This window comes from Acomys russatus, chromosome 16 (genome assembly GCF_903995435.1).
Source record: "Acomys russatus chromosome 16, mAcoRus1.1, whole genome shotgun sequence".
Taxonomy (NCBI): Eukaryota; Metazoa; Chordata; class Mammalia; order Rodentia; family Muridae; genus Acomys; species Acomys russatus.
In genome coordinates, this window is record NC_067152.1 from 11,732,371 (window position 1) to 11,754,973 (window position 22,603).

The following is a 22,603-nucleotide window of genomic DNA, read 5'->3' on the forward strand; positions in this document are numbered from 1 at the left end:
CCTGCCTGGTGGGAGGAGTAGGAGTGAGTCACCCAAGAGAGAAGCCCTCACCTGTGTGTGGCCCTTGTCTTCTGTCTCACGCTACAGGTTTCGAGATGATTTGCCTTCCATCCCCACACACCTGAGCCTTCTGCTGGAGCGATTGCCTCATGACCAGGTGCATAGACAGGAGTGCCTGTGTCTGTGACACAGCCCTCCGGCCGGCCACACAGAAGCACGATGCTCCAGCAGGTAATCCCGCAACCTGACTACCTGAGCACCAGAAGTGTTTTCTGAAGACTGCAATGCTTGAAACTGGAAGGAAGGACAGGACAGGGCCCTCGGCTCTCTTCAGATAGTTACCCAGCACTCTTCTTGATACCTTACTTTGAATGTCTCCCTCTTTGTGGTTTTGTGGCTCCTCTCCTTAGTGTGGATGAGGTGAGAAGGGTAAAGGAATCCAGGTCACTTTGATGGCCTTAAGTAGGAGCATACTGTTTTGTTGAGTCACAGTGGAAGGTTGGGGCTTCCAAGAATGTTCATTGAAGCTGAGCCTTAAAGAATAATAAAGAGAGGGCTGGAGAGATGGCTCAGCAGTTAAGAGCACTGGCTGTTCTTCCAGAGGACCCAGGTTCAATTCTGCGCCCACATGGCTGTCTGTTACTCCAGTTCCAAGGGATCCAACACCCTCACATAGTCACACTTTCAGGCATGCCAGGTGGTGGTGGCGCATGCCTTTAATCCCAACACTTGGGAGGCAGAGGCAGGCGGATCTCTGTGAGTTCAAGGACAGCCAGGGCTCTCTTAAACAGAGAAACCCTGACTTTAAAAAAAAAGAAAGAAAGAAAGAAAAAGATATATTTGCAGGCAAAACACCAATGCACATAAAATAAGAATAAATCTTTTTTTTTTTTTTTTAAGAATGATAAAGACGCCCAGCAGCAGTGGTGATGCACACACCTTTAATCCCAGCACTCAGGAGGCAGAGGCAGGCTGATCACTGAGTTCAAGGCCAACCTGGTCTATAAAGCAAGTCCAGGGCAGCCAGGGATACACATAGAAACCCTGTCTAGAAGAACTTAAAAATATATATTATAGTAATAACACACACTCTATACAGTGTACTACTATACAGCATTGTTTTGTCTCCATTCTGGAGATACGGCTCCAAGAAGTTAAATGACTGACTCAAGGTTACCTTCATTATCACGAATTTGGGAAAATAAAGGCAATGAAAAAGGACACTGAAGTTACCTAGTCAGATTACTTAAACACAACACTTTAAAGCTCCTTTAGACTTACTTGTTTTGTTTTGGAGACGGTCTCTCTGTGTAGCCTTGGCTATCCTAGACTTGCTTTGTAGAACAGGCTAGCCTAGAACTCAGAGCAATCCACCTGCCTCTGCCTCCCAAGTGCTGGGATTAAAGGCGTGCACCTGGCACACTTTAGCTTTCTAATCCAAGCTCTTGATCACCATACTCAACTCCCAGTTGATTCAAAGCTGTTCCTAAACGGTAGCTGATTTTGTAAATAGACCCTTCCTCCTTCCTCCCCCTTCTCCTTCTCTCTCCTTTCTTCCTTTCCTCCCGTCCTTACCCTTCCATGGGCTGAGCTGTGCCGACCGCAACAATTACCCTAGATAGCGAGAGCCTGCTCTGTAGATTGTGAGGAGTCTGAGACTCACAGTCATTCAAGAAACTCATCACAGTGCTGCTCAGATGAAACAAGCTACCTTCTTCCTGGGCAGTGAAGGCTTTTAGAGTTCACCAGTCTCCTTGGAAACTCTTGTCGTACTAAGACTTTATCGTCCCTAAGCTGATTCCAGCCAGGCACCTCTCTGCTCTTCCTACTCCATCCTTCCTGGAGGACGGACAGCAGCTCTGTGAGGCTGGTAGCCTGTAGCCTAAAAGCTACCTTAGCTGGAGCTCACAGCAGAGGAGACAGGAGGCCATCTGGTATTAACATGTACGATGAAGGCCTTGACTGAGTATCTATGTGTCTCTCTATCCCCATTGCCTGGGAGTTGAGTTTATTTCCTTTATTTATGGGGGGGTTGGGGAAACAGCACGTGGCTCATAGACGTGAATGCCCAGGCTCTTACGCCAATAAGTAGCAGAGCTGAAACATGAGCCACCTGGATCTTGTAGAGACCTATTCTTTCTCCTCTGCAGACTCCACCTGTATTAGCTGCCAACTAACTGGTCTGAAACCCAGATCTCACAGCCCTCGTGGCGTTTCCTTCCAGGTGAATGGCCACAGTTCAGGCTCTGATGCCCAAGGTGGGACATCCCTCAAGGGAGACCTAAGAGAGTTCCTGGGTGGGGAGGTCCCACTGCACCAGCTGGATGACCTCACCAAAGTGAATCCTGTGACACTGGAAACAGGTATGGGCCTTCCTCTCTTCCAGATTGCTGCTGCAAAAGGAGGGGTGGGGGGTGTGGCAAGGGTCTTCAGCGCTGTTTCCTCCGTTCAGCAATGAGGCTCCTGACCTGGCCTCTGCCCCCCGGAGCCTGGCACTGCACCTGGGCTCCCCAGGGCAGGCTTTGCTCTAGGTTTGGGACTCATCTTAATTAGATCTTATATCTGTTCACTGGGGAGCCACAGGGTTCTAATGACACTTAGCTAATTATAGAGGGAAAGCTGCTTAGTAGATGTGTGTCTGGGGTTCTGTCTGTATTTGAGCCAGACTTCGCTGACAGTATCTTTGCCTCAGTCCTGAGGTGCCTGCAGGCCCGGTACACAGAAGACATATTCTATACCAATGCTGGCTGTACCTTGGTAGCTCTGAACCCCTTCAAGCCCATCCCACAACTCTACACACCAGAGCTGATGCGAGAGTACCATGCTGCACCCCAGCCTCAGGTAAGGCTCCCCGAGGTTTCACCATTCTTCTTTAGCTATGCTGCAGTGATAAGGTCATTCCAAACCTACTGGTTCCATGTCCCAGCCCAACCGGAATTCTGAGAAATGCAGACACATAACTAAGGTACAATGTAAAGGACAAATAGTTAAGAACCAGGTGGGAAGGGGTGGGGGGGGGGGTAGCGTTACATCATTTTGACTAAACATAATCAGTTTTTTCCCCAAGTACATTGTACCTAGGTAACTAGACAAAACATTTTAAGCTGATTGGCTAGGATGCAGGCTTGGCGCCTTTTCAATTCCCCATTGTTCCGGGAGAACAGAACATAGCAGGGTATTGTGGTTTTCTTTAAGTAGAACATATATCATGAATTCAGGCAGAACATTTAATAAGTACTGAATTGTAAGTAAAAGGCTGTTCAAGTTCTCAGGCAGGCGGAACTTGAGAACCTGAACTTCACCTCATGATCAAACTGGAGACGTAAAAACCAAATGGCTTCTGTTATGCTACGGAGGGGCTGTAGAGTTAAAGCAGGTTATAACACTAACTGTAGGAGTTTCTCAGTTGGGCCTGACTTTGTGGCCTCCAGGCAAATGTTTTTGGAGAAAGCATGCTAGCACCACTCCTGGTAGCCTCCCAGTCTAGGCTGTCTGGATCAGCCACTCTTGAAAACAGGTGCTCACAAGACTCTTCGGTATTTCAGAAATTGAAACCCCACATCTTCACAGTGGGTGAACAGACCTACCGGAATGTCAAGAGCCTGATTGAGCCAATCAACCAATCCATTGTGGTCAGTGGAGAGAGTGGAGCTGGAAAGGTAGGACTGCCAAGTTCTTAGCCTGTCCTCATACCGAGCGAGGAGAGCAGAAAGGCCAGGGCCATTGCCTGTGGCATCCCTGGCTGCCTAGTCACTCACAGATAGGCTGTGCTGTGGTCAGCAAGCACCACAGCAGAAGTCAGAAGATGGGGCGCCCACATAGCCTCCACTGCTAGCTCTGCTGCCACCCTGGTGAGATACTTTTCCCCTTGCAGCTTTACTTTCTCACCGAAGGTGCCTCTAGAATCCCTAGAAACAGTTGGGGAATCCAGCACAGTGGCACAACAGATACAGAACCCCAGAAAGCCTCCTAACATCGCAGGCCTCGCCATTTCACTTGTGAGATGGAAGGGGAGTAGAGGGCCAACACCTGCATAGGACTTGTGTGTGACCATGGTGACACACACCTATAATACCAGGGTGTAGGAGGTGATGCAGGAGGCTCACACCCCAGCCTGGACTACATAGTGAGACACTCACTATAAATAAATGAAGAGAACATAAACTAGGAGCCAGTGCACATGACGTGTTTGGGAGCGTGCTTGGCACCTGGTAGTGCTCCTCCAAAAGTAGCTAGTTTTGCTCTGGGAGACCCGTCAGAGGAGGCCAGAGCCTGCTGGGATTAAGGCTGGGGAAACAGTTCAGCCATCTGAGAGCACTTAGAAGATCAGGCTCAGCTCCCAGCAGCCACGTGGTAGTTAATAACCATCTGAAACTAGTTCCAGAAGATCTGATGCTCCCTTCCAACCTCTGTGGACACTGCACACATGTGATGCAGACAGCCATTCAGGCAAACACCCATGGACGTAAAATAAAAAACAATTTAAGATAAAACAAACAGGCAGGGTGGAGCACGCCTTTAATCCCAGCGCTCGGGAGGCAAAGGCAGGTGGATCGCTGTGAGTTTGAGGCTAGCCTGGTCTACAAAGTGAGTCCAGGACAGCCAAGGCTACACAGAGAAACCCTGTCTTGAAAAACCAAAAAATTAAAATAAATAAATAACCCAACCCTTCTGTGGTTGTCTGTCAGCAAGGGCAGTGTGTAAGAGACATCTGGTATGGCCAGAGGGTCTTAAAGATAGCAGAACCACAGTAGGTGAAATAGGTATTCCATAAACAAGGGTTCCTACAGGTGGTAAGAGGAAGCAGAAGGTGCAGGTGCCCAGCTGCCTCTCTCTTCCCAGAGCACTTTATGAGGCATAGCCATTTTGCCTACACTCACAGCGAGCTCCTCAACATTAAGTACATCCGGGGCTCTAGACTGCAGGACTGGCACGCACAGGTGAGAAATGCAGCGACTAGTTTTGACCTTAGTCTCTAGGAAAACAGTAAGTAGGTAGAGAGGCCCCAGGTGCGCAAGGTGGCTGAAAGCTCGGCTCCTAGACAGAGACTTGTCCAGCCGAGTGCTCTGGGACTGGGGCAGACCCTGGCCTAAGGCCAGCAGAAGCAGAGCTCAGTAACCCTTCACTGAGTGGCCATGGCCATGGGCTAGGCCTGCTTTTTGTTTTTATTTTTATTTTTATTTTTGGTTTTTGAAGACAGGGTTTCTCTGTGCAGCCTTGGCTGTCCTGGAACTCACTCTGTAGACCAGGCTGGCCTCGAACTCACAGTGATCGCCTGCCTCTGCCTCCCGAGTGCTGGGATTAAAGGTGTGCACCACACATGTATACAGCACGTGTGTAGAGGTCAGAGGGACAACCCTTGGGAGTCACTTCTCTCTTTCACCATGTGGATCCTAGAGATAGAACTCAGAACATCAGCCTTGTCAGCAAGAGCCTTTACCTGTTGAACGATCTTGTTGGACCTTTTTATTTTTTTATTTTGCTATACTAGAGATTAAACCCAGGACCCTGAGCCAGGCATAGTGGTGCACACCTTTAATCCCAGCACTCGGGAGGCAGAGGCAGGTGGATCTCTATGAGTTCAAGGCCAGCGTGGTCTACAGGGGAGTCCAGTACTGCCAAGGCTACATAGAGAAACCCTGTCTCAAAAAACCACAAAAATAAAAGTAAATAAATAAACCCAGGGTCCTGAATGTGCTGTGCAGGCATGCTTACCAATGAACTGTAATACATCCCCAAACTTTTTGTTTTGTTTTGTTTTGTTTTTTGAAACAGGGTTTCTCTGTGTAGCTTTGGCTGTCCTGGACTCACTTTGTAGACCAGGCTGGCTATTATCAATTATAACTTACTTTAAAAAAAAAAAAAAAATTCAGTTTATCTAGTTTTACTCCTGTGCACCATGTGGGTGTAGATTTTAAATTTTTTATTTTTGAGACAAGGTCTCAGTAAGTTGACCAGAGTGGCCTTGAACTCACTTACATAGTCCAGTCTTCTTCTGGCCTCAGTGGGCACCAGACATACCTATAACCAAAGCACTTGTACATATTAAAAAAAAATTAAAACTTAAAATGTAACATCAAAAAAGACCTACTTCCGGGTGTTCTCACAATGGGGAATAAGATTCACCCCATATTAATTGGGGGAAATATTTCAATCCACAGTACACCTTAAACAAAAGGGAAAAGTAAGTTGCCTGGGTTCAGTCCCCAGCGCTGGAAACAATGTAGAAACTCAGCTTGCTTGCATATTGGGCTGTGGGTATGGCTGAGTGGTAGACTGTCTGGACTTCACAAGGTGCAAGTTCAGTTATTGGCACTACCAAAGTTAAATAACTGTTCAAACAAAGTCAGCAGAAGAAAAGCATAATGAAAAACAATAAATTAGAATAGCCAGGCATGGTGGCACACGCCTTTAATCCCAGCACTCGAGAGGCAGGCAGATCTCTGAGTTCAAGGCTAGCCTGGTCTACAAAGCAAGTTCAGGACAGCCAAGGCTACACAGAGAAACCCTGTCTTGTGTTTGTTTATTTGTTTGTTTTTTGAGACAGGTTTCTCTGTGTAGCCTTGACTGTCCTGGACTCCCTTTGTAGACCAGGCTGGCCTTGAACTCACAGGGATCAACCAGCCTCTGCCTTCAAGTGCTGGAATTAAAGGCGTGTGCCACCACCGACCCTGTCTTGAAAAACTAAAAATAGGGGCTGGAAAGAAGGCTTAGAGGTTAAAAGCACAGTCTGCTCTTTCAAAGGTCTTGAGTTCAATTCCCAGCAACCACATGGTGGCTCACAGCCACGTGTAATGAGATCTGGTGCCTTCTTGTGGTGGGCAGGCACACATGTGGGCAGAATACTGTATAAATAATAAAAAAAAATCTTTTAAAAACAAAAATATAATAATAAAGTAGAAAACAAAAATAATAGGAAAAAAAGGGGAATTCCAAGGATTTTTGTGTTTGAAGTGTGAAGATGGAGCTGCAGATCATGTACATTCAAGGCAGTTGATCTACAACTGAGCCACATTCCCAGCAAACACACCTTTTAAAAGAAGATGGCTAGCCAGGCAGTGGTGGCGTGCACCTTTAATCCCAGTACTGGGAGGCAGAGGCAGGTCTGGTCTACAGAGTGAGTTCCAGGACAGCTAGGGCTACACAGAGAAACTCTGGAAAAATCAGAAAAAAACTAAAAAATTAAAAACTGTTAAAATCTACACCTGCATGGAGCACATGAGTAAAATTAGATAAACTGAATTAAAAAAAAAAAGTTTAAAAATTGATAATATTTTTGCAAAGAAAGTGCCAGGCCCAGGTAGCTTCACTTATAAATTCTGCCAAACATTAAAAGAAGAAATGTTACAAATTCTCTAAGTCTGATGGAAAATAGAAAACCTAAAGAATTTGTTAAGAGCTGGGCATGGTGGCACACGCCTTTAATTCCAGCACTTGGGAGGCAGAGGTAGGAGGATCACTGTGAGTTGGAGGCCAGCCTGTTCTACATAGTTAATCCAGGATAGCCAGGGCTACACAGAGAGACCCTGTCCCCCCCTCCCCCAAAAAAAGAGGTGGGGTGGTGTCGTAGGAATGTAGCTGAGTTGTAAAGTAATTGCATACGGTGCAGGAAATATAAGTAAGCTGTATATGGTGGCCCACACCTACACTCCTGGCACTGAGAAGGCAAGGGCGGAAGGAGTAGAAGTTCAAGTTTATCTTCAACCAAGTTCAAGACCAGCCTGAACTACAAGAGGTCTTGTCTCAAAACAAAACAACAAACACAGCGAGGAAGGGGGGTGTAGGGGGGGGTTGTAATTTGAGGAAGGGAGTGTGTGGGGGGGTTGTAATTTACTAAGGTGATAGGACACAGTCAACATGGAAAGAGCCAACTGTATTCTTGTTTGTTTGTTTGTTTTGTTTTGTTTTTCAAAACAGAGGGGTTTTTGTGTGTGTGTGTGTAGCCTTGGCTGTCCTGGACCAGACTGGCCTCGAACTCACAGTGATCCATCTGCCTCTGCTTCCCAAGTGCTGGGATTAAAGGCGTGTACCATGGGACTTTTTTTGTTGGTTTTTTGTTTAGGTTTTTTTTTTTTTTTTTTTTTTTTTTTTTTTGAGACATACTCTTTCTGTATAGCCTTGGCTGTTCTGGAATTTACTATGTAGATCAGGCTAGCTCTCACAAAGATCCACTTGTCTTTGTTTTGGGGGTCTGAGATTCAATTCATGTGCCACATGCCCAGACATTAGTAGATTTTGTGAAAGTAAAATTTAAAGGTTTAGGTTCGGTTTTAGTGTAGTTGTTTTGTTTTGTTGTTCTATTTAGTTTCATCACTTACAAAAATAGATGTAGCTGGGCATGGTGGCATACGCCTATAATCTCAACACCCAGGGAGGCAGAAACAGGAGGATCTCTGTGAGTTCGAGGCCAGGCTGATCTACAGAGTGAGTTCCTGAATAGCCAGGGCTCCACAAAGGAACCTTTTGTTGGGAGTAGAGCTAATAGATATAGCTGGGCATGGTGGTGTAAGCCTTCAGTGCGCTGAGGAATCCGAAGCAGGAAGATTGATGTGCTGTCAAGGTATAAGATCTAGTCTACAAAGAAAGTTCTAGGCTAGCAAGGACTATATAGCGAGATCCTGTCCCAAAAATACTAAATAGATTAAAAAAAAAAATAGGTACATAAACTCGATAATGATAACTAAGTAAAAGTAGGTGGCACACACCTCCACTCTCAGCACTCAGGAGGTAGAGTCAGTCGGATCTCTGTGAGTTCCAGGACAGCCAGGGCTATTACACAGGGAAGCCCTGTCTGGGGTGGGGGGAATGAATGTATGTACATACACACACACACACACACACATTCTCTCTCTCTCTCTCTCTCTCTCTCTCTCTCTCTCTCTCTCTCTCTCTCTCTCCAGGATCTGTAAGAAAATACACAGAAAGCCTCCTGTAGAGTAACCAGTAATAGCTATGATGCCTCAGAGGTGCTGAGTAGCCCGCCGGGTCTGGGCTTGGGGTGTGGGAAGGGTGTCCTCCTATACTCAGCCTCTTTCCTTAGTGCATTTTCTGAGCTGAGAGGAACAGAGGTGTGCACCCCCACTTCACAGATGGGAAGTGCCTCGTCCGAGGCCATAGCTCAGTTCAGCCTTCACGCGTTTGTGTAGGCAGCAACATTTGATGGAGTGCTCTAGTGGGCTTTGGGCTCTGTGGACGGAGGGAACGAGGGCGAGGACACTACCCACACGGCTGCCTTTCCTACAGACGTGGACATCCCGGTGCCTGATGAAGTTCTATGCTGTGGTGGCTGCCTCACCTACTTCCTGTGAGAACCACAAGATCGCAGAGAGGATTGAACAGCGGATCCTGAACTCCAACCCTGTCATGGAAGCTTTTGGTGAGCTCGGTGTCCTCTGCACTTTACTCCAGCCCACCTTCCAGGAGCGAGGTAGTGCTTTAAGATCTCTCCCTGGGTTGGAGAGTGACTGTCCTTCACTACCAGAGTCCCAGCCTTTCCCCTCATTGCCTCAGCTTCCTTCCATTAAAGGTGCTGTCATATGGGGATACAGCTCAGAGGCAGAGCATAGCATCTGCAAGACCCACTTGCAGATAGAGCTGGTGCATTTGGCACATATAAGCCAGTTAAATAGAGTGCCTTAGGCTCATCCAGTCCAAATCTTATCTTTCCGTTTGGTTTCCTAATGTTCCAAAAAAGGAAATTTGTCAAACATGGTATAGATTTTTGGGGGGGGGAGGGGGTTGTTTGGTTTTTTTGGTGGGTTGCTTGTTTGTTTTTGTTTTTTTGAGACAGGGTCACACTATATGGCTCTGGCTATCCTAAAACTCATTCTATAGACCAGGCTAGGCTCACACTCACAGAGATCTGCCAGCCTCTGGCTCTGATTAAAGAAATACTCCGCTACATCTGACTCACAGTGGCATAGCTAGTAGTGTCCATGCTGGGCCTAGAGTCCACATGCTGTGTCTGTGTCTAAAACCAATAGTGACAGCCTGGTTTCACCTGCTCCTTTCAAAGCAGAAAGTCTCCGTCTGGGGCTGGAGAGGTGGCTCAGTAGTTAAAAGCATTTGTTGCTCTTGCAGAGGACCTGAGTTCAGTTCCTAGCACCCACATGATGGCTCACAACCATCCATAGCTAGTTCCAAGGAATCGACCTCCTGTTCTGACCTCTTACAGACACGGGCACATATGTGGCGCACATACAAGACTGGAGACAAAACACTCATATACATAAAAGAAAAATAGAAAAAGTAGCCCTGAGTGCCTAGGCTTGCTCATTTCCTATTCCTGGTCCGGAAGTTCTTCTAAGTCTCCTGAACCCCATTTGCCAAAGCCCACATGCCCATTCTTCACTCCTGACCCCCATGACATGAAAATCAGCAACGGAGTCTTTAGGTGACTAAAGACAGGGACACAGCCACAGCAGCTGGTGAGAATTCTGCAAACCTGAGGGAGTGGGCATAAACCCAGGTGTGCTCTCTAGGGAACGCGTGCACACTGAGGAACAACAACAGCAGTCGCTTTGGGAAATTCATCCAGCTCCAGCTGAACAGGTAATAACTGCTGCCACCCAGCAGAGCCGGGGCCGTCAGAGCCGGGGCCTGGAAGCAGTGGGGCCAGTCACCAGCCTGGGCCTCCTCATGGCTTCTGTGTGGTATCTATGGGTTTCCTGAGCTCAGTGATGTGTCCTGTTTTAACCTAGAAACCCATAGCTACTGTGACCTTGAGCCGGTGTGCTCATGCTGGTTTCTCTTGCTCAGAAATTTCTTGTTAAAGTGTCTCTTTGGGATATAACCTTGAGCCTGAAGCCAGGACAGCAGCTCCTACCTTGAGATGGGGCAGAGTGAACCGCAGAGGTGATGCCTACCCAAGCTATGTGCAAGAGAATATCTCAGAACACTCAAGGACAATCTGAGTTCTGTTGTTTGAGACAAAGTCTCATATAGCCCAGGCTAACCTTGAACTTGCTCTTCCTGGCCACTACACCTGGCTTCCTGTGGACACTCTGAATATTCCCAACGCAAGAAGAGCTTGGAAGGGATTTGCTAGGTGGCAGTCTGGTGTAGAGCTAGTGCCAATGAATGGCTGTGGGATGAAGGGATAATGGTGGGCTCTGCTTCTGTGTGCCAGAGCCCAGCAGATGACAGGAGCTGCAGTCCAGACCTACCTCCTAGAGAAAACGCGAGTGGCTTGTCAGGCCGCCAGTGAGAGGAATTTCCACATCTTCTACCAGGTGTGTGCCAGGTGGAACACACTGCCACATGCAGGCTGGGCTCCTCCTCTCTCCTCCCCTAGCATGCTCCAGACCTGGCCCTTCACTGGCTCTCAAGCAGAGCTGCTACCAGACACAGTTTGGGCCTAGAGGTATGTCTTGCTGCCTCTATCAGACCAGAAGGTCCTTGAGGCAGGGACTCTGCCTTCTAAACGGAAGCTTTATCGCCCTCTGGGATTGTGTTCCTTCCCTGGACTGGGCTTTCCTCAGGGCATTGCACCCTACTAGAAGCTTGTTTAGGCCAGGGGATGGAGACACAGTCTCCCCTGCGGGAGTCATGTGTTCTGCAGCAGACCACCGGCTTTCCAGGATGCGCTTTTGTCCATCAGGCTGAAGACATCCTGGACAGAGATGTTTCTCTTACCCCATGCCCTGTGCTCACTTTGGGGGACCTCTCAGCCTTGCGCTGTTACTCCTCATTCTAACACCAGCCCTGCAGGCCCTCGCACCCCCAGCTCAGCCTCCTGTACCTCCCTCCCTACAGATTTGCAAAGGAGCCACCGAGGATGAAAGGCTCCAGTGGTACCTCCCTGAGGGAGCTGCCTTCTCCTGGCTACCCAATCCAGAAAGCAGTTTGGAAGGTAGGAGCCCCTCTGGTCCTTCTAACTGCCCTGAAGCCCAACCCATTCTGCCCAGGGCCTGCCTCCCTTCCCCCACTGACCCTCCTGACCACTGGGCTGTGGCATGGATTCTTTTCAGAGGATTGTTTCGAGGGGACCAGAGAGGCCATGCTCCATCTGGGCATCGACACTCCTACCCAGAACACCATCTTTAAGGTCAGAAGAAAAGCCAAGCTACTTACACTTAGAGGTGATGGTAGCCCTTGTCATGATTGCCCCTGGAATTGGGACTCTCTTTCCACCAATATCTAGGACTTGAAGCCCCGCACTACCATACACAAAGTGCTGGTCACCGTTCTGTGGGGAGCCTGAAGACAGGTGTAGGCTGGAGTGGACCATAGAGTCAGTGACACATCATACAGTGTCCCTTGAGTAATGAACGTGGCACAGTGGCCCGAAAGCTCGGAGCACAAGGACCTTGGGGCAGGTTTTATTACACTTACCAGACTAGAGAAGTAATTGTTCCTTGTTTGTCTAACACTTTAAAGCTTAGAAATTATGTTCACACCTCTGAGGTCAGTTGGTTTTATCAACAATCTCTTGTGCATAAAGATTATTTCCATTTTATACTTGAGAAAATCAGAGGTAAAGAAACCTATGCAGAGCCGGGCAGTGGTGGCACATGCCTTTAATCCCAGCACTTGGGAGGCAGAGGCAGGAGGATCTCTGTGAGACCAGCCTGGTCTACAGAGAGTTCTAGGACAACTAGAGCTGTTACACAGAAAAACCCCGTCTCGAAAACCAAAAAACAAAACAAAACAAAAACCCCAAACATCTATGCAGGACACCACTAAAGATAAAGTGGGTGCCATTCGAAATGTCCACCTCTTCCTACCTCCCAACACTCTCCCTCTCTGGAAGCCCTGTGAGCTAGCCTCGTCCTCAACTGCTTTTTTGCCTTTGCTGAAGGCCAACTGCTTCCCTCACTTCCTCACCCCTTGGAGCAACAGGATATAATGTACACATAGGCTGGATCAGGGACAGGGAAGCCACTACAGGAAGATGAGGTATTTGTTTTTTGGGTTTTTGGTTTTTCGAGACAGGGTTTCTCTGTGTAGCCTTGGCCATCCTGGACTCCCTTTGTAGACCAGGCTGGCCTTGAACTCACATCGATCCCTCTGCCTCCCGAGTGCTGGGATTAAAGGCGTGCACCACCACGCCCGGCCTAAGATGAGGTATTGATGGCCTCCGCATGGTGTTTCGGAAGCCAGGCTGTCACACCCAGTATGGCCACTGCTAGGTAAGAGTTTGTGCAGAAAGACAGTAGATGAGGACAAGCAGAAGGAGTGGGCAACACTGGGAGTCTGGGCATGAGTGCTGGTCTGAAGGTGTCATGGCGTGCTTACCTGGCAGGGAAAATACCATCATCAGGAAGGTAGCTTTGCCAGGGCAATGCTCATCCATTCCACTGAAGGTGTTATGACCCTATGTCGCAGCCATACTGCCCCCTGGACACAGCTTCCCCCTCCTGGGGTAGTTTGTGGCCAGAAGACCGGTAGCATGTGGAGGTGATCCCTCTGGGAGCAGCAGCAACAGGAGGAGAGGCTCTGTTGGCTTCATGTGCGGTCTAAGGATTTCCAAAGCCACTGGACCTTCCAGAGGTTCTCCTTGCCATCATTGTTCCAAAGCTGCCTATTGAGATAGGTTTTGTTTTGTTGTTGTTTTGGGTTTTTTGTTTGTTTGTTGTTTTTCGAGACATGGTCTCTCTGTGTAGCCTTGGCTGTCCTGAACTAGCTTTGTAGACCAGGTTGGCCTAGAACTCAAACGATCCGCCTGCCTCTGCCTCCGAGTGCTGGGACTAAAGGTGTGCGCCACAATGCCCGGCCTAGATAGATTATTGAAGGCACAGGCAGAAGGGTAGCACCTACTGTAGAGACCAGGCTCATAGTTTCTCCCCCAGGCTAGACTATCACAGCCCAAGTAATGCTTAGAAAAGGCCCCAGGAAGCCATCCCAGCCAAACCCCATCAGGCAGAAGTTATCCTAGCCTGTAACTCACAGGAGCAGTACTCCCACGTGGACTGTTTATGACGTGTGAGGAATGGTGCAGAGGATGGGTGGAAGTAGGCCCCGCTGGCTGCTCAGGGAGGCCTCAGTAGTCTCGCTGCCTAGACGCTAATCTCGCCTTTCTCCTAGGCTCGACATTGACCTCCCAGCTCTGTAACAGGCATCCTTATGGCATGTGCGTCACAGGATGATGAAGAGATTGTGTTGGGTTGCTCGAACACGAAGTCGTGTCTGACAGAGATAGACAGTGGGGGAGTCATCAGGAGCTCCTGTCTTCCTCTGTTGTGACATCAGCATAAGGACTCCAGCCCCTGCTTCCTGACCATCCCTTCCACCCCTCAGGTCCTAGCAGGACTACTGCACCTTGGCAATGTCCATTTTGCTGACTCAGAGGATGAAGCCCAGCCCTGCCAACTGATGGATGGTACCAAGGGTGAGAGACAAGGACGGGGAAATGCACTTGGCAGGAAAATGACTAGTGTTGGTGGGATGCAGTCGGAAACTGAAAGGTGAACTTTTCAATCTGGCCCCCTTGATTAAACCATCTGCTGCTGTAGGGCCTGTCAAGGATAATTTACTCCTCAGCCTCTGGTGAAGCCAATACTGTTGTCTCCATCTTCCAATGTGAAAATCAGTCAGGTCATTTGGAAAATGATTTGTCTATTTATAACACTGTGGTTTCAAGTCCTGCCTCTGCCACATAAGAAGGCCTGTGGCAAGCCTCCTCATCCATCAGAAGCTGTGTTTCCTCCATCCACTCAGTTCCAATGGAAAGTGCCTAAGGAGGACTCTCCTCTCCCAGTCTCTGTCAGGACATCAGCCTCGCTGCTGCAGCTCCCAGAGGACATGCTGCTGGAGACGATGCGGATTCGAACCATCAAGGCAGGCAAGCAGCAGCAGGTGTTCCGGAAGCCCTGCTCCCGAGCTGAGTGTGACACCCGCAGAGACTGTCTGGCCAAACTGATCTATGCACGGTGAGTGATTTACTCTGAGCCTTCACTTCCTGAAGGTTCTTAGCCAAACACTGTAGGGCAATAGATGGAAGAAGCTGAATAAAGCAGAGCAGCGCTGGGACGCAGGAGATAGCCAGGCATGGCTCCCAGGATTACCCTAAACACTGCCTTTGGCCTCTGTGCCTGAATTGAATCTAGAAATTGCCACGTTCCTGACCTAGATTTAGCTTATTGTTCAAGTACAAGAGCCGGTTTTGACCTTGGTCATATGTCAGGAAAGCCTGCTCAGCTTTCCATTGGCAAAGAAGCCCCAAAGGTGATCTCCATCTTTACAGTTCTGGGGTCAGACTATTGAGTATTGCATAGGCTCTTCTGTCTCCTGTATCCTGCTACCTAGGTCACTTACCTGGGGAGTTGGAGAGATGCAGCCAGAAGCTTAGCTCACAGTCAGGGCCAGCAAAACATGCAGCAGGCAGGAGCCCAGCACAGCAGGGAGGGTGGGTCCTAACCTGTCTTGGGACATGACTTAGGCACCTCCATCCTCTGGCCAAGTGGTCAAGGATTGTCTCATCTTGAGTTCTGAGACCATGAACTGAAGAGATGGCTCAGCGGTTAAGAGCACTATGTGCTCATCCAGAGGTCCTGAGTTCAATCCCCGGCAACCACATGGTGGCTCACAGCCATCTGTAATGAGATCTGGTGCCCTCTTCTGGCTTGCTGGCTCACGTGCAGGCTGAATACTGTATACATAATAAATAAATAAATCTCAAAAAAATAAAAATAAATTGAGTTCCTAGACTCTTCAGAGTACCTTGTAAAGGCTATCAGGGACTCAGAATCCCCTGAGAGTATTATACACACACACACACACACACACAAATATATATATATTGTGTGTGTGTGTGTGTGTGTGTGTGTGTGTGTGTGCGCGCGCGCGCGCGCGCGCGTGTGTGTGCGTGTGTGTGCATATGAGATCTTGGACAACCCTGTTCAGAGGCAAGAGTCTGAGGTCTGCCTGAGCCCATGTCAACTAGAGATAGGGGTACTTCTGTCTCAAAGCAGGTTTGAAGTCAAAAGTTGGAGGATTTTTGTTTTGGGTTATTTTGAGACAGGGTCTCACTATGTAGCTCTGGCTGTCCTGGAAGTCACTGTCAGTGCTGTGATTAAAGGTATGTGCTGCTACACCCAGCTGGCAAAAGATTTTTTTTTTCCAAGTCAGTTTCTGTGTGTAGCAGCCCTGGCTGTCCTAGACTGGCTCTGTAGACCAGGCTGGCCTTGAACTCACAGAGATCCACATGTCTCTGTCTCCCGAGTGCTGGGATTAAAGGCATGTACCACCACAACCAGCTTAGTCAAAAGATTTTTAAGGCTTTGTCTACAAGTTACTGCAAGATGAAAAAAGTTACAGATAGAATGAGCTTCTAGCTGTAGAACATTTTACACATGGAAACAGTCACGTTACACAAGTCCATTCATTTTTAGTGTCTTGCTTGAGAGTTTGAATCCCTGTTGCAAAAAACAAACAAACAAACAAAAACAGTCTACTGAATTAAACCAGTTACAGAGTAGTTCTTAAAGAGAAACTAAAGCATATTGGCCACCTGTAACCCCAGCACACTTGAGGCTGAAGCAGGTGTTGCTAGTTTGTAACAGAGTCTATATTTAGGCCCTCTTCCCAGAGTTGGGGTAGGAGGGGAAGGCAGTGTGTAGGAAAGAAGTCTGTAGAACAGTGTCATGCTTGGTGACACCTTTTATAGAAGTTTCACTTTTTTTTTTTTTTTTTTTTTTGTTTTTCGAGACAGGGTTTCTCTGTGTAGCCTTGGCCATCCTGGACTCACTTTGTAGACCAGGCTGGCTTTGAACTCACAGCGATCCGCCTGCCTCTGCCTCCCGAGTGCTGGGATTAAAGGCGTGCGCCACCACGCCCGGCTTAGAAGTTTCACTTTCTCTGGGCTAGTGACAGTTCCAGAATAGGGAATGCCATTATTCTTGTGACATGGCCCGCTTGTGCAGGATTGAGCAGTTTGTGGCAGTTCCTTAAGCCTGTGGATTCAGTGTACTCAGTATATTACAAAGCCAACTAGGAATTGCCAATATCTTCCTAGGCTGGCAACAGGTTGCAGACCCAGGAGCCTGACTGCCTTGTCTTGCTAGGACAAGTTAGGTCTGTGTATATCTGGAACTACATGGGCCCAGAGCCTGCCTCTGCAGTAGGCCAAGATTACATAAGCCAGAAACAAGGGGTTTTAGCCTTTGGCCTGGTAGGTTCAGAACACAGGGCCTTTTAGCATGTGGTACCTTTCCTGAGAGAGCAGTTTCACCACAGTCCCACTCTTTCCCGCCAACAGGCTGTTCGACTGGCTGGTATCTGTCATCAACAGCAGCATCTGTGCAGACTCCGACTCATGGACTGCCTTCATAGGTAGCAAGGCTCATCCTGCCAGACCCTCAAGAAAACAAGCGGCTAGACCTGGGTGGAGGAAGGGTCCCTGGGTCGCCTGTGGGCCTGTGAACAGATCCTCTCTCTGCTGGTGTCCTCAGCCAGCCAGCCAGGAGTTTAGTGATGTTTCTACATTTGACTGCCCATATGTGGCATATCCATGGCTCTTGAGACAGACCAGTTTATGTCTTATCCCTAATGGTCCTTTTTCTCCCGGAGGCTTCGCTCCAGTTCCAGGAGGAGAGTCAGAGACACGGTTGAGATCAGCATTGTTGTAACCTTGGGTTGGGTGAGTCAAATAGGGAGGAATTAAGGCCTAGAGATGCCAACAGTTTGCTTAAAGAGGTGCATCTGCTAGGCTGGTGAGATAAGGTCCTCTGAACGAGGGTGATACAGAGAACATTCCCTGGTATCCTCAAGGAAGAGCCTACTGGGGCAAAAGATTCAGACTCGAACATGGGCTGGTTCCTGGGCTGCCCGTCATTCAGATTTTGGGCTTTCTGCCTGCTCTGACGTGGTATGAGGCAGGGTCGTTGAGGCTTCAACCAAGTTCCAGCCACTTGGGCTCCTGTTGTTGTCATCTGTGCCACCGTGTGGGAGCCCCATGGTTCCCTCCTGTCTTCACAGGTCTGCTGGATGTGTATGGGTTTGAGTCGTTTCCTGACAACAGTCTAGAACAGTTGTGCATCAACTATGCCAATGAGAAGCTACAGCAGCACTTCGTGGCTCACTACCTCAAGGCCCAGCAGGTGAGAGACTGGGCAAGGCAGGCCATCCTTCTGCCTCTTCCTGGCTTCCAACCCAGTTCTGACTAGGCACGTTTGTTCCTTGTTTTATTAATTGATAAATAATGACTGTATGTAAGAAACAGTGTTTTGGCCAGGAGGCGGTGGCACACACCTGTCATCCCAGCACTCGGGAGGCAGAGGCAGGGGGATCTCTGTGAGCTCAAGGCCAGCCTGGTCTACAGAGTGAGTTCCAGGACAGCTAGGGCTACACAGAGAAGCTCTGTCTCAAAACAAAACTAACAACAGCAACAAAAATAGAAGAGTGTTTTAATATGCTTTTGTTCCTTAATGCTACCCTGGAACTTGCTTTCTCCTACCACGCCCCTGCTCCTAGGAGGAATATGCAATTGAGGGTTTGGAGTGGTCATTTGTCAACTACCAGGACAACCAGACCTGTTTAGATCTCCTCGAGGGGAGCCCCATCAGCGTCTGCTCCCTCATAAATGAGGTAGGGAGGTCAAGCACTGAAGCCAGCAGCAGAGTTGGTCTCTGGGCTTTGCTGGCGCCTTGGTGACTATTTTGTATGCTTGTCTGTCGATCTCCCTCCCCCATCTGCAAATAAGTGTACTAATCCTGTGCTCTCCCCCTGGAGCTGCTGTAATGCCTGCTACAACTGCTGCCGGGGGGCCAGACACGGAGGATGGTGAAGGTGTGGTAAGGCCTCATCACTGTGCTGACTGACCACTCCCGCCCCACAGGAATGTCGCCTTAATCGGCCGAGCAGTGCAGCACAGCTACAGACCCGCATCGAGAGTACTCTGGCAGGCAGGCCCTGCCTGGGCCATAATAAGCTCAGCCGGGAGCCCAGCTTTGTTGTTGTACACTTCGCAGGACCTGTACGGTACCACACTGCAGGCCTGGTGGAAAAGAACAAGGTGGGCCTGGGCCATAGCATGTAGCTCCTGGGTAAGAAAGCTGAGTCACCGCTACATGCACAGAGGAGAGTTTCTCCTCAGTGTCCTCTCCTCAGTATCCAGGCTCACCCTCTTGAGCCCTGCTAGTCTTGAGTCTTTGCTAGTCCCCCCTGACCTGTCTGGAAGTGGCCCATGTTGCACAAGGCCTGTGTCTCTCCTTGGCCAGCAGACCCCCTCTTCTTGGGACCCCAGCCTGCCCTCCCAAGAAGCCCGGGTGCTTGAGTAGGGGTGCCAGAGAAGTAGCCAACAGTAGGGAGCCACCCAGCTCCCTGCCACCCTTGCCCTTTCCAATAGGACCCTGTTCCCCCTGAGCTGACGGGGCTCCTGCAGCAATCCCAGGATGCCCTGCTTTTGATGCTGTTTCCTGTGAACCCTGAAGAGAAGACCCCAGAGGAGCTGACTGGCCAGAGCAGAGCTCCTGCATTGACTGTGGTGTCCAAGTTCAAGGTGCGTCTAGCACTGACATGAAGTGCTCAGTTCAGTCTTCCAATTATCTGTTGAGCGCCCCTCAGCATTGGGGGCGGCTGTTTACTGGGAGCTGTGACATGCCATGCAGAAATGGTGCTGGTCTCTTCTAGTTCATGGTTTAGTGTAAAAGACAGATAGGGAACAGACAAGACACCACCAGGTATAGGGATATGATGGGCTGGGGGCCCTCACCCTCTGCCTGTGGGGCAGTCACAGGAGAGCAGCACCTTATGGAGTGGGACTGCCATGTTCAAACCCTGTGCTTGGCTGGACCAGACCACCGCTTCCCTTGGTATTATCTGCTTCCTTTCTGCTGTATGAAATGTGTACATGCTGCTCACCTTCCTGGGATCTCTTTCTCTATGAAACAGCGTTTCTCTATGTAACAGCCTTGGTACCTTGGCTGTCCTGGACTTGCTTTGTAGACCAGGCTGGTCTTGACCTCACAGTGACATACCTGCCTTTGCCTCTGTAAAGATGTGAGTCCCCACATCCAGCCCTTCCTTGACCACTGTCCTTCAACGGCTTTTTCTCTTACCCTGCCACCTTTTTGATTTGTTCTTGTTCATATGTCAGCCCCTGCTTTACCGTTGCCGTGAGGGGTGCCCTGGGAAACCCAGATTGATTGTCTGATGAGCATGCTATAGCCACAGCCTCAGACACTACTGACAGCACCTGCACAGCATGTGTGTTGTTAGGCTGAGCTGTGACATAAGCAGACTGTCTGAGTCACATCCCTCTGGCACGTAATACAGGCTGCACAGTAGAACAGCAGGGGTGGGGTAAGCTGTTCTCCTGTAGGAAAATGATCCTGGGGAGGTGAGGAAAGGGGCAAGCCCCAGGCCAGAGGAGCAGTCAGTGAGAGCCACTGGTCCAGAAGCATCTCTGGATAAAGGGTGAGAAGTAGCTGGGCGTGGTGGCCCACGCCTGTAATCCCAGCACTCGGGAGGCAGAGGCAGGCGGATCTCTGTGAGTTCAAGGCCAGCCTGGTCTGCAAGTGAGTGCAGGACAGCCAAGGCTACACAGAGAGACCCTGTCTCGGGGTTGGGGTCGGGGAGAATGAGAAGTAATGGATGGTTAAGCTGTGCTTTACACGTGCTCTTCACAACTTCCAGTGGTCCCCAGGACGGCCGTGAGTCCTCATCTCAAGCCTGGGTGGGCCACCAAGGATATCGTACACTCACTGACCACCATCCAGCATATGACCCTGAGCTGGCCCAGTCCCGCCTAACCCCAGAACCCCCTGTCTGCAGGCCTCCCTGGATCAGCTCCTGCAGGTCCTCCACAGCACAACACCGCACTACATTCGCTGCATCAAGCCCAACAGCCAGAGCCGGCCGCAGACTTTCCTCCAGGAAGAGGTAACTAGCCCTGGGCTACAGCTGTCCAGCATCAAAAATAAGGGGCTGGCGAGCATCTCCTGACAAGGAGGACTTACTTCTGGCAGGGCAGTCCTGAGTGGTTGTATGTTCTGTACACTGCACCATGCCCTAGCCAAGTGGCACGTGGGGATGCTAGAGCATCTCGATCCTGCTCACCTAGCCTGTCCCTGACAAGAGACCGAAGCCACTCGGGCCAATGGATGTTCTGTGATTCGTTCAACATCTGTACAGGCCATGCAGTATAGGTGTCTCGGGGCCGGCGATCTCATTTTCCAGTTTACACAAAATCCATTCCTCAGGGCTTCAAGTTCTGAAGAGACAGAAATGATGTGTGAGTGCTGGGCGGCACTGAACAATGTCCCACAGTCACTTGGTAAATGTGGCTGTGTAGCCAAGATAGCTTGGCTGCATGGCAGAGTCTGGGTTCAGATCAAGTAAGCATCTTCACACTATAACGTTCCTTGCTTTAGCACCTCTGATGTGGGAAGAGAATTAACAGTTCTGTATTGTGAAGTGGTATCAGTCCTGGAGAGGTGAGAGACAGAGCCAGGACCATTGTGGGCCTTAGCCAGGGACCAGACAGGGCCTTTGCAGGTCCACCAGGACCTCTCCTAGCAGGGAAGTTTTCAGGCCCTCTTGGTTTCTCGTGGTCCCAAGGAGACAGACCTCTCCATCAGCCAATCCTGCCTGTCGTTGAAGATCAGGAACAGAGATAACAGAAGAAATGGCATGTGTGGCCTATAGGTGCTTGCTGTGTCTCCCCACCCTTGCAGGTCCTGAGCCAGTTGGAGGCCTGTGGCCTCGTGGAGACCATCCACATCAGTGCTGCTGGCTTTCCCATCCGGTAAGTAGGCCACGTCACTGTAGGGCTGAAGTCAGGTGGCACTCAGAACGTGGGCCAGAGGGAGGGAGGTGGGGATGGAGGACATAGCAGTTCTGTGGCATCCACCTGGAAGGTGAGGGATGGCACCTATGCACTGATTCAGTTACCCATTGTGTGTTTTCTGCCCTTGTTGGGCCTACATTCCTGTGGAAACATGGCAGCATACACCTATGATCCCAGCACTTGAGACACTAAGACAGGAATCTAAGGCGAGTCTAGGCTATGTACTGAGTTTGAGGCTAGCCTGGTAACCAGCCTGGTAGTGAGACTCTGTTTCAAAGATCAACAAAAAGGTCTGGGTGGGGCTAGAGAGATGGATGACTCTGAGGTTAAGAATGTGTATTATTCTTGCAGAGGACCCAGATTTGGTCCCCAGCATCCACATAGGGCAGATCTCAACAGCCTCTAAGTCCAGCTCCGGGATAATCCGATGACTCTGGTCTCCTTACAGGCACATACCCACCCATCAGACAGACGTAATTAAATATAATAAAAATAAATGTTTTAAGGGTCTGGGTTTGGAGAGATGTTTCAGGGTTAAGAGCACTGGCTGTGCTCCAGAAAGGCTGGAGTTCAATTCCCAGCACCCACATGACTGCTAACAAGCATCTATATCTTTAACTCCAGTTACAAGGGATCTGACCTCTGGCCTCCACTGGTACCAGGCATGCACATCACAGACATATTTTTTTTTTAACTTTACAAATAAAATTTCTAAAAATAAGTAAATAAACAAAATTTCACCAGGCGTGGTGGCACACGCCTTTAATCCCAGCACTGGGGAGACAGAAGCAGGAGGATCGCTGTGAGTTCCAGGCCAGCCTGGTCTACAAAGTGAGTCCAGTATAGCCAAGGCTACACAGAGAAACCCTATCTCGA

At 49.4% G+C, this 22,603-nt stretch overlaps 1 protein-coding gene across 2 annotated transcripts in view; it reads left to right on the top strand.

Moving 5' to 3' along the window:
* The first annotated feature begins 177 nt into the window (after positions 1-177).
* Myo19 (myosin XIX) overlaps positions 178-22,603 on the top strand; it is a 29,958-nt gene continuing 7,532 nt past the window's right edge. For both annotated transcript variants that reach the window (XR_007832023.1, XM_051158183.1), the window contains exons 1-18: positions 178-231; positions 2,225-2,363; positions 2,693-2,841; positions 3,546-3,659; positions 9,244-9,376; positions 10,482-10,551; positions 11,129-11,231; positions 11,755-11,851; positions 11,970-12,046; positions 14,239-14,329; positions 14,699-14,870; positions 17,198-17,271; positions 17,917-18,038; positions 18,412-18,525; positions 18,776-18,952; positions 19,286-19,438; positions 20,713-20,820; positions 21,615-21,685. Coding sequence is in view for 1 of the 2 variants with exons in the window: in XM_051158183.1 (XP_051014140.1) it covers positions 220-231; positions 2,225-2,363; positions 2,693-2,841; positions 3,546-3,659; positions 9,244-9,376; positions 10,482-10,551; positions 11,129-11,231; positions 11,755-11,851; positions 11,970-12,046; positions 14,239-14,329; positions 14,699-14,870; positions 17,198-17,271; positions 17,917-18,038; positions 18,412-18,525; positions 18,776-18,952; positions 19,286-19,438; positions 20,713-20,820; positions 21,615-21,685 (1,976 nt within the window). In the remaining variant the exon portion in view is untranslated. The remainder of the gene's footprint in view (positions 232-2,224; positions 2,364-2,692; positions 2,842-3,545; positions 3,660-9,243; positions 9,377-10,481; positions 10,552-11,128; positions 11,232-11,754; positions 11,852-11,969; positions 12,047-14,238; positions 14,330-14,698; positions 14,871-17,197; positions 17,272-17,916; positions 18,039-18,411; positions 18,526-18,775; positions 18,953-19,285; positions 19,439-20,712; positions 20,821-21,614; positions 21,686-22,603) is intronic.